Raw genomic sequence first — 10988 nt, 5'->3', positions numbered from 1 at the left:
CAGAAAATAATTGTACAAGTTCTTGTTAGAAAATCGTAAATAAAGAGGCCACAGTACACCCACCTGAATAAATTCTGCATCCAAGTTGGCCAACATTTTTGAATACTTACTGGGTACAAAGAGGGTCAGCCACTGCGCTCTGGGCACCCACCATCAGTGCGGGAGGCCCACATGCACAACCCAGCCACCCACAGGAGGCGGAATGAAACAAGCGCTATGAAAATAGAAGGAATAAGTAATTCTCACTGACACAGAATCTGAGTGAACTTCTGTGTCCGGTACTTTATTGTTCGGCCACTTATCTGTTTGCACTCCCATGTTTTTAACAGTAGAGGTCGGCAAAGGGACGTTTGAGTGTTAGTCTTCCATTTGTACATATAATCCCCATTCCTCCATAAACTGCATGAGATAGGCTTCGTGTTCCTCCAGCGTCTTGTCTGGAGCCCGATCCCGGTAGAGTCTAGACAAGAGGCCCTCGTCCTCGAGTCCCTCAGACTCAGGATGTTTACACCTCTCTGAGTCACGTTCAAAGCTGGATAATGAAGCTATACACAGCCTGCCAGTCCGAGGGTCCCAGTCGACCAGTGTGGTTGATGGCTCTGCCTCTGGCCCCTCCTCTGTGTCCACATGCCCCTGCGGCAGATGGTCCAAGTCTCTGAGCTGAGGGGTATATGAATACGGTAGTGTTTGTGGACCCAAGTCTGCTAAAGTTGCCTGTTGCTCAGATAACTTTCCTTGTAGGGACACTTCCTCCTGCAAATTGAACTCCTGATCTCCAGGCCCCACAGAAATGTCACTAGTTCTTACATCACATTCATATTCGATGACTGTTTTGTCTGTGGGCATTGTCCTGCTGGGTGGCTCTTGCTGGCTTAAGGAAGTCCCTTTGGTGCTTTTCTCAGGGTCATACACAATGTCCACCACATGTGAAGCATATCCCAGGTGTTTCACCTCCACTTCCTCCTGATGGGGCTCCTGGTCCTTGCTGGGCTCATTCAGGTCTGATGCATCATTGCTTTTTTCCATTACACTTATATCCTTATGAGAAGTTTTAGAATCCTCCAAAATATTGAGGGTGATAAAGTTAATCACAACTTTTTCAGCAGGTACAAAGACTCTTTTGTCAAATTCATTTCCACAAATCAAAATCTATAAAGAGAGAAGAGAATGGTTTTCACCTTTTCACTTTAGAGAGACATTAAAAACAGCTGTTTTAAAGCAGAAACCGACACACCATTGTAGGGCAATTGTGCTCCAATAAAGATATTAAAAGAACAAACAAACAAAAAAAAAACAGCTGTTAGTTAGAATTTATACTGTCCCCAGATAGTTGTAAAGGCCTATTCTTACCAACTCAGGGAAGTGAAAGTTATGTTTGGAATACGCAGGAAAACTCCCTCACCTTGAGGGAAGAGACCCAAGATGCACGAAATGCATATGGCAGTGAAGAGTGGTTCCCTGGGTGGTCATGATCCAGTCCAAGGATCGGGTGTGACCGCCTCTTCCTCTAACTGGCTGAGGGAATTCAGGGGGCTTTTTTAATTTCTTGAGCCTCCTTTTTTTAATTCTGTAAAATCAGAATTTCTGCTGTGTCAGGAGTGGTGAAGACTGAGAGTTGCTGAAATTGCTTTATTAATTACAGTTTACTATGTGTTTATCAATAAGCCATCCTCTGGGCTACCAGCTCTTTTTTGCATATACTCTGGACAGGAAATGTGGAAGGGCGTGAAAACTAGGTGTAAAAAGAGAAATAAGCACATGAATAGAGATGGTTTTACTTACTCCCCCATACATCAAACTAATCATGCTATAATAGGGCCCAAAACGGAAATTCACCTGCCAATTTATAGCAGAGAGAGAAACTCTAAACCATGTCAGGAAAACTTGTTTAAGATTAAAGTTTTGCTGGCAATACATGGAAGGTGCCTGTTTAGATTGTCAATGATGAGTTATGTTACAACTCTCATTATACACCCTATGATGTGATTTCATTTAACTACAAAATAGGAACTTCAGCATCTTTCTTTTACAAAAATGTGGGTTTCAGAAAGTCACAGGCTGTCAGTTCTCCTGTGCTTTTTCTTCCTAGGAGAGGTCTCCCTACGTCATTAAAAAGCTGACTCTGAAACCCAAATGAAGGCAGAATAATAGAAACATTTAAAAACAGAACTAACAGGAATGCATGTATGTATCGTGTACACATGAACACGTATTTTGATAATTCCCAAAGAAATAGTTTGTGATTGTTAAAATATGCTCAGCCTTGGGAAACCTCCAGTACATGGTCCAGAAGCAAAAGGTTTGTTCCTTCTTTTACTTTCTTGCTTCTCCTTGCTGGGAATGATTAAGCCCTGGCCGCTTTCCCCCTAAACGTGTTTCCATTCCGTGTCTGCCTCCAGCCCTACATCCCCCTCTCCTCTTTTAGACTCTCATCTTCTCTCTCCTGGACAACTCCCACAGTCTCCTAGCTGGGTTTGTTTGTTTGTTTGTTTGTTTCTAGTCTTCCTCCCACTAAAGTTGCCTTAACACTATCCAGTTGTATCTAAAACTCAATCTTGACCATAATGATCCCAGCTCAAAACCCTACAGAGTTTTGCAAACACAATGAAGTCCAAGGTCCTTAGAATAGCTCCCCAATTCTCCCATTATCTGGCCTTACCCCCTCACCCTCCAGTCTCTTCTTTCATAGCTTCTCATCAGGAACCTCATGGTTTTGCAATATTATATGTTTTCCCAAACATCCTCCTACCTTTGCCCCTGCTGTTTCTTCCACTTGAGGTAGGTGCCCTAACTCTTACTGAACTTTCATGACCAAGCCCAGGCATGAAACTTCTGATCCTTCACGTAGGGTGCCAGCGCCCTTCCTGTATCCGCAAGAGTCCCTAGAACCCACTTTCATCTTAGTCTTCACATATCCTTTAAAACTTCTAGTCCCCAACTAGACTTAAGCCTTCGGAGGGGCATGGGTCATGACAATTTATCTGTGTACCTCAAGACCTAGTCTGATCTGTTCCATAAATATAAAATCTTTGTCAAAAGTTAAGGAATCTTTCTCTTTGGTTATGGTACTGAGTTAGTCTAGTACAGAAAGTGTTTTTAATTCATCAACTCTTTAACTTGAAACTCACTCTGCCCATAAAAGGAACGGTATCTGTTCTAGAACCTCCTTTTCTATCTTCCTGGGTGTGTTATAAAGCCTCCTACCACTCTAGGCACTCACCAGATTTGCTGGGTGTTTCTCTTTGCCGACGTAGGTATATCTGTACATGGAGTAGCACATCACAGAAAAAATAAACACAGTAACGGATATGGGCAAAACATAGCAGAAGATGGTTTTAACCTTCAGTGTTGATGTTTGATCTGTAAAAAGAAAAGTAGGGTGGGGTAGACAGTTGTGATTTGGTGTGGTGGGAAAACACTGGTAACGTCAAGAAGCTTTGGAGAGATAAGTTACTTTTAGGAATTCAGTTTTCTCATTTATAAATTGAGAAGCTTGAGCTAAATGTTAGAAGGGATCTCAGAATTCTTACTCTCTCTGACAACAGATGGGCTTAAGGAATCATCTGGACTTGTCTCCAACCTTTACAGCAAGGATGCCGTAACAACCCAAGTCAGCAGATATTCCAACATTTTATATCTGGCTACGAGCTTCATGCTGGTTCTTCTATTTGCAGGAAAGTGTGCCTGATACTCAAGTAACTCACAGCGCTTCAAACCAAACAACAAAACCTTCTTGTGAAGATCCCATTAAGCTGCCCCACGTTTCCATGCCCCTCATTTGACTCAATCTTTTCCGTATATTCAGGACCTTGCCACGAATGTACGGCGTCATCTTCTGTGTGACAAACAGAATCATCCTTACACAGCTGGCCAGGCTTTCTGGTAGGTCTGGAGCTTGGGGATGTGTAGAGAGGCAGCTGAGCTGGTGTGTGCTGAGAATGGCAGTAACTCCCTCCCTGGTCCTATTGTGCCGTAGGTTCATGATGAGTTTAAAAGTCCATAGAGGAATGAAAAGATCTGGTGAGTGGTTTTAAGAAAAGTAGCCCTGGATCACCATGGATCAGACTATATGCTTGATAGATAGGACTCATTGTGACTAATTTATATTTGTTAAGCTCCTGTGGAGTACTTGTAAATTGTGAAGGTTAAATTTATGTGTCCATCTGGCTAGGCCACAGTACCCAGTTATTTGGTCCAACATTATTCTAGATGTTTCTGTGAAAGCATTTTTTAGATGAGATTAGCATTTACATTAGTAGACATGAGTAAAGCAGATTACCCTCTATAATGAGGGTGAGCCTCATCCAATCAGTTGAAGGCTTTGATAGAAAAAAGACTGATCATGTCCCAGAAGAGTGAATTCTGCCAGCTGATCACCTTCAGATAAGAACTGCAACATAAATTCTTCCTTAGGTCTCCAGCCTTGCAGACTTTTAACTTACCAACCTCCAAAATCATGTGAGCCAGGTCCTTAAAATAAGTCTCTATCTCCATCTTGATGTGTGTGTGTGTGTGTACATTTATATATATAAAGATTATGTATATTGTGTTCTATGGCGATCCCTGACTACTACAGCATTTAGCACAAATGACAAAAGTTCTAGGGCATTCCTTACATACTAATACAATCAGCAGGAGTGTCGTGGGAGTATTCTAACCCATTGCAGACGTTGGGTACTCTTTTTTTTTTTTTTTTAAACATCTTTATTGGGGTATAATTGCTTTACAATGGTGTGTTAGTTTCTGCTTTATAACAAAGTGAATCAGCTATACATATACATATGTTCCCATATGTCTTCCCTCTTGCGTCTCCCTCCCTCCCGACGTTGGGTACTCTTGATGCCTAGTCCTGGGAGAGAGCAGCTAAGTTACTGTCTGGTCAACTGTCTAGTTAAAGAGTGGAAACAGAAGCATCATGGACTTCTGGTCAACAATAGCCAGTGGGAAAAGCCCAGGTATGGGGGTCCAACTGCAGGCTCTTCCATCCCGAAGAGCACATCTGTCAACAGGTTCCACATAGAAAGATGTCAATAATGTAGATGGCTGAGCATCACCTGCCCCTACTTCAGGCTACAACTCAGTCCAGTCCTTTTTTTTTTAAAATTTTTATTGGAGTATAGTTGATTTACAATGTTGCATTAGTTTCAGGTGTACACCAAAGTGATCAGTTATTCTTATACATATATCCACTCTTTTTTAGATTCTTTTCACATATAGGTCATTATAGAGTACAGAGTAGAGTTCCCTGTGCTATACAGTAGGTCCTTATTAGTTATCTCTTTTACATATAGTAGTGTGTATATGTCAATCCCAATCGATCCAGTCCTCTTAATACAATCCCTGGCCTCTGGACCAAACTCATCCTGATAAACAGAGCCATGACAACAATGACTGAAGGCACTTAGCATACACCAGCACATGTTTGCAACAACCAACTAATAAACTGTATCTGTATTTTAGGAATTGGGGGAGTGTGGAGAGCAGAAATATTTCAAAGAATAGTCCCCAAAGAGGTAATGGTGAGTTTTTGAAAAAGTAGACCCTCATAATGGTGTCTTGGAAAGGTATCTGGGATGCTCTAACAGCTGGGATATCAAGAAAGGTCAGAACATGAAATGGTACCTTGTTATTACCGTTCCAGGACTAGTGAGAAGGTCGGCTCCTTCTGCTTACTGGGAAGTACTTCATTTAATCTGTACTTTAGTTGCTTTAGCTCTGCCAATGGCTTAAATGATTTCCACTGGGAATTCATTCCTACCATTTGCCCACTGATCAAGCTGTTAGTAAACAGAGCACTTTTCCAAATACAAAAATGATTTCCTCAATCTGCTTTGCTTTGCCTTTTGCTTGCCTTGCATTTTAATTTTATTGATATTTGACATATGGTAGAGAACCCTTCATTTTAAAGGGAAAGGTATGATAATGATGGAGATTCAAAAATAAAGCTTTTCACTTCTGATATGTATTCACAAAACTCCCTTTTTGATCCTTAGGACAGTTTCATCTCGAAATGTGGGAGGCTTGAGGGGAGAGGAAAACAGGGGTTCTGTCACCATTCCTGTCCCATAGCTGGTGACGGAACCAAGTCTTGGGGAAAATGATTGTGACGTTTGGAAGGCCAGCACATTTGGAAGAGAGAAACAGAAGAATGGATGAAGAGCCATTCAATGAAGGTAAACTTTAGGATTTATTTTCAATTTTTAGGTTTTGAGTTCAGGGTCTTACCACCCTCAGGGGAGAACGATTAAACAAACGCCAGGCTCCTATAACTCTAGTCTCCTAACAGGAACGAGACTCTTCAACCACACTTCCTTGGCAGCCAAGTTCAGAAAACACGAGGAGACAAAAGGAAAGAGAGAGAAGCAACTATAAGAGTGAGGGAGTAGTAACTGATTTGCTGATCCCAGGCCCTTGCACAGCCTTGCACAGTGAGTGATATCTGAACACAACCTGCAGCGCCTATAATTTGTATTCCCGAGGGGGAGCAAAAGACTCTGTCGTAAAGTGTTTTTAGGATACTGCTTTGTTCCTAGGAATAAACTCATGTGATGTTCTTAAAGACCACAGAACTTCTACTGATCAGAGTGATTATAGTTTTAAAGAAGAAAAACCGTGTGTGTAAAAATTCCTATAATTCTTATTTCCCAAGGTAGAGTCTTGTTGGACTGGTGCTAAGAGTGCCCTGGGAGGTGAAAACACTCCCTGCTGTGAGCCAAGTTCAATGGTAGAGTCCCAGGCTGCTCAGTGCATTTCTGCTGGTGGTTGTTTCTGCCTGCACTTCAGCCTGTTTCTGGTAGACATGGATTTTCAAAACCTTGTCTACACCACCATCCTTCCTTCTAGTTTTAGCAGATTTCCTACCTCAGACCAGCTGAGATTCTCAAAGCCTACCTTTCAAAGTACTGACACACTGCTTCTCAGACGGCTGAACAAGGCGAGGAGGGCCTGGGACGAAGGACTCCACGAGGACGCAGTACAGAGTGTCCGGCTCCAGCCAGCCGAATACCAGCGTTCGGTTTGTCACACACTGGGACCACTAGGATAGGGTTGCGAAGAGCAGTTAGAGCCAGAGATTTCCAGCACCACCCCAGACAAGTAACTTTAGAAGGAAACAGAAGACTGAGGTACCAGTAAGTCCTTTACTATCACTAAGAGCTTTTTTTTTTTAGCAACAGCTTTAAAATATCCGTTTCCTTCAGCTTGGCAGTCCCAGTTAGGGACTGGGCAAATTGTGGGAACAATTCTAAATAATGACATAAGGAGGGATTTCTTCTTCCACTTTGTCCTGGGTTCTTGCTGATATGTTTTTCTTTCTTGGAGAGTGACTGACAGATGTTAAGCAAGTAAAAACTCTCTATCAAAGTGAGGTGGACAATTGCTCTACACACCAACAGCAACATCATAGCAGAGACTTTCTGTAAAGGAAATCTGAAGGCGGTTTTTAAAATTTCTACACATCAGCTTCAACTGTATCTTGTATGGCAACACTTTTGAATGTCACACCTTCCCAGATTCACATGCCGAGAATTTAAGCATCAGGGCTGTGTGTTCCAGCATTAGCTGCAAAAAGTGACACAAATGATAGGTCCCCATTCCATTTCAGGCTTACCGTTCTATTTGATTTAGTATTATGTATGGACACATTATACTTCAGATTAGAGTATATTTGTTCCAGGGAAATAGAGCTTTCTTCTGGGTTTTTCTTCCACTTCTTTGGAGCCATCAGAACAATAGATATGGATTTCTCATCAGTAGTCAAAGCAACCTCTGGTGGGCCAATTTGTGCTTAAAGGGGAGGGGAGAGGGAATGATCACGTTGAGATGTAGAAATCACCTCGGATGAGACAATATAATCCTACTGGGATCAAAGCTCTAAAGCCCACCCTCTTATCTGAGATGCCTCAGAATGCTCTAGGTGGGCCCAAGTGATACCGAATCTTGAAACAATCATGTCACACACTGATAGAACGTTAAAGCAGCAAATTTACTTAGTCACATGTAGCTCCTAGTCACATGGATAAACAGTACTAGATGACGGTAAATATAATTAAAAGTATTTGCATGGGATTCCCTGGTGGCGCAGTGGTTGAGAGTCCGCCTGCCGATGCAGGGGACATGGTTTCGTGCCCCGGTCTGGGAAGATCCCACATGCCGCGGAGCAGCTGGGCCCGTGAGCCATGGCCGCTGAGCCTGCGCGTCCGGAGCCTGTGCTCCACAACGGGAGAGGCCACAGCAGTGAGAGGCCCATGTACCGCAAAAAAAAAAAAAGTGTGTGCAACACTCCTGGGACCTGAAACGTTGGTGATAAATAACATTAAGAGGATTTGATGTGTTTGTAAAAATCAGAAATGGAGAAATGAAGCGCTGCTAAAGACCTCTGGGGAAGTAAACTTTGGAGAATGATCTAGAACAGAGATTAGCAAACTTTTACCATAAAGGTACTGACGTAAGTATTTTAGGCTTTGCAGGCCATGTGATCTCTGTCGCAACTATTATTTATATAAATGTAAAAACCATTCTTAGCTCTTGTCTTGTACAAAAATAGAAAGGGGGGGGGTGCTGCATTTAGTCCGAGGCCATAGTTTGCTGACTTCTGACCCAGAAAGGCAGCAAAGGAAAGGCTCCAGCTCTAGAACTTAGGGGGTGCTTGTAAATTTCATCATGGCAGCTCTGAGTGGGTCCTCTATGGCCGAATCAGTCACAGATCAGGGATGGAAAATGTTCAAAGGAAATACCAGGAAGATGTTGCCTTAATTCTGAGTTACATCTAGAAATTATGTAATAACTCTACCAAGTTTGTAACAAGAAGAGACTTAGTTTGGTGATCAGAACAATCTTCAATCAACCTGCAGGCATATGTCAAATAGTTTATAAACCCACAACATGAAAATAAATCTGTCAGTTGTTCCTCAAATTATATAATCTCAACTAAACAATAAAACAAACTCAAAATTTGATAATATTGGCATCTAGGGCTTCCCTGGTGGCGCAGTGGTTGAGAGTCCGCCTGCCGATGCAGGGGACACGGGTTTGTGCCCCGGTCCGGGAAGATCCCACATGCCGCGGAGCGGCTGGGCCCGTGAGCCATGGCCGCTGAGCCTGCGCGTCCGGAGCCTGTGCTCTGCACAGGAGAGGCCACAACAATGAGAGTCCAGCGTACCGCAAAAAAAGAAAAAAAAAATTATTGGCATCTAGTGTCAATTCTGGATCCGGGAGCAATCTTAGACACACTTGGCCAAAACTTTCATTCTAAAGATGAGACTCTGAGATGCAGCAAGGTGAAGTACCTTGGGCTGGTCACTTCACCTGATCGACAGAGTGCAGAGCGCTGGCCTCGACAAGGCTGTCTATGAGGCAGAGACTGTTACATTAGGGGGTCAGATGAACTTGATATTGATACATGTTTAACAAACAACTGTGTTACTTACTTTCTAAAAAAGGATAGAATCGTCCAGTTTCTGCCCATTTAGAACAATTCGTTCCCCAAATGGCCTTAGCTTTGGCATAATATTGACGTTCGTAGTCAGAAGTTTCAGCAGAGAGATCACAGTAGGTCCTACTGATATTTCTGCATTCGGATTTATTCAGCCATTCCTTTTGCCCATATCTGCTGAGAAGGAAACTGTGAATTAACAATGAGGTGCTCTCTATGCTTTACAGTAGGAAAAAAAAAAAAAACAGTCATTACATAAAACTGAATGGAACTTAAGACCTTCTCTTCAGAACAACAAAAGTGCTTGTCATTGAGATAAAAAAGAATCTACTTTTGCTGCTGGCAATTTTTTTCATTAGCTGTCAGGAACATGAGTCAGAGTTTCTATAATCACCTCTCTTTTCTGTGAATTATAATGTGGATAGTACATTTTGAAAGCATGTATTTTATTATTAGGCTTGGCCTACAGTAAACATTTTACAGATTGTGTGATCAATTCTTCTATGTAAATTTTTAGCCCACATGCATACCAAGGTCAGTTTGATGCGTCTTTTTTTTTTGGATGGATTGTTTTAAGAAAAATTAGTTTTTTCTTAAATTCTTCTTGACATTCTCATAGAATTTAAAAATATACTTGCCCTCAAGGGTTCTGGGGAAAATTCACTAGGTTGGAGTGCATTCCGAAATTAGCATTTTCAATGATCATAGTGATGATGATGATATTAACTAGGTTGTTCACATCTGTTTTTCCTCTCCTTTATTAAAAACATAACACCCATAGAAAATAGGAGGTGGGAAATATTTTAGCATTTCTCAGGTGGAAGAGACTGAGGTATTGAGAGTTTAAGTGACATGGGAAGAGCCAAGTGAAAGAGACAGGGTTGCATGAGAGGCTACTGAAAGGATTAAAGCAGGTGTGTCAGGCTTTTAGACAGCTAACTCTGGTGGTAGCATAGAGAATGTAATGGGTCAAGGGTGGCTGACTGGGGAGCAGTTGAGAGGATGCTAGAGTGGTCCAGGTGGAAGAGGTAGGTTGCTTGCACAAGGATGGTGGCAGTGGAATGAATGACAGGACAAAAGTAAAAAATATTAGGAGACAAGACTTGGTGATTGAGTGCATGAGAGAGATGAGGGAAAAGAAGGTGTTAAGGATGATGTCTCTTACTGTCTGGGCTAGTTGGGTGGAATGGTGGTAACATTTACCAAGATCAGGAATGCGGAAGAAGAGTGGGTTTGGGAAATGGGGAGAGGAGGGGGGAGGGAAAGATAATGAGTTCAGTTTTTGACATGTTGAGCTTAAGATACGTAAAAGGTATCCGAATGCGGATGCTCAGAAGGCGCTGGAGCTCAGGAGAAAGGGGTGAGTGGGAGGTAGGGATTTTGAAATCTATGGCATAAGTCTGCTCATGGAAGGCACAGGCATGAATGAAATTACCCATGGAGACAAAGCAAAGCCTAGGATAAAATTTCAGGGGCAGCAAGATTTAAAGGTGAGATACAGGGACTGCCCTGGTGGCGCAGTGGCAGTGGTTGAGAGTCCGCCTGCCAATGCAGG

General features: G+C 42.4%; 1 protein-coding gene across 1 annotated transcript in view; it reads right to left on the bottom strand.

Moving 5' to 3' along the window:
* Positions 1 to 256: 256 nt before the first annotated feature.
* Positions 257 to 10988, bottom strand: part of IL20RA (interleukin 20 receptor subunit alpha) — a 15110-nt gene continuing 4378 nt past the window's right edge. Inside the window, exons 2-6 of the mRNA XM_024759082.1 lie at positions 9429 to 9607; positions 7610 to 7785; positions 6892 to 7036; positions 3221 to 3360; positions 257 to 1149 (exon numbers count right to left, since the gene is read on the bottom strand). Coding sequence (XP_024614850.1) covers positions 358 to 1149; positions 3221 to 3360; positions 6892 to 7036; positions 7610 to 7785; positions 9429 to 9607 — 1432 coding nt within the window. The 3' untranslated portion in view covers positions 257 to 357. The remainder of the gene's footprint in view (positions 1150 to 3220; positions 3361 to 6891; positions 7037 to 7609; positions 7786 to 9428; positions 9608 to 10988) is intronic.

Source organism: Neophocaena asiaeorientalis, unplaced genomic scaffold, assembly GCF_003031525.2.
Source record: "Neophocaena asiaeorientalis asiaeorientalis breed wild unplaced genomic scaffold, Neophocaena_asiaeorientalis_V1.1 scaffold5, whole genome shotgun sequence".
NCBI classification, from domain to species: domain Eukaryota; kingdom Metazoa; phylum Chordata; class Mammalia; order Artiodactyla; family Phocoenidae; genus Neophocaena; species Neophocaena asiaeorientalis.
This window is presented reverse-complemented; position numbering and strand designations above follow the sequence as displayed.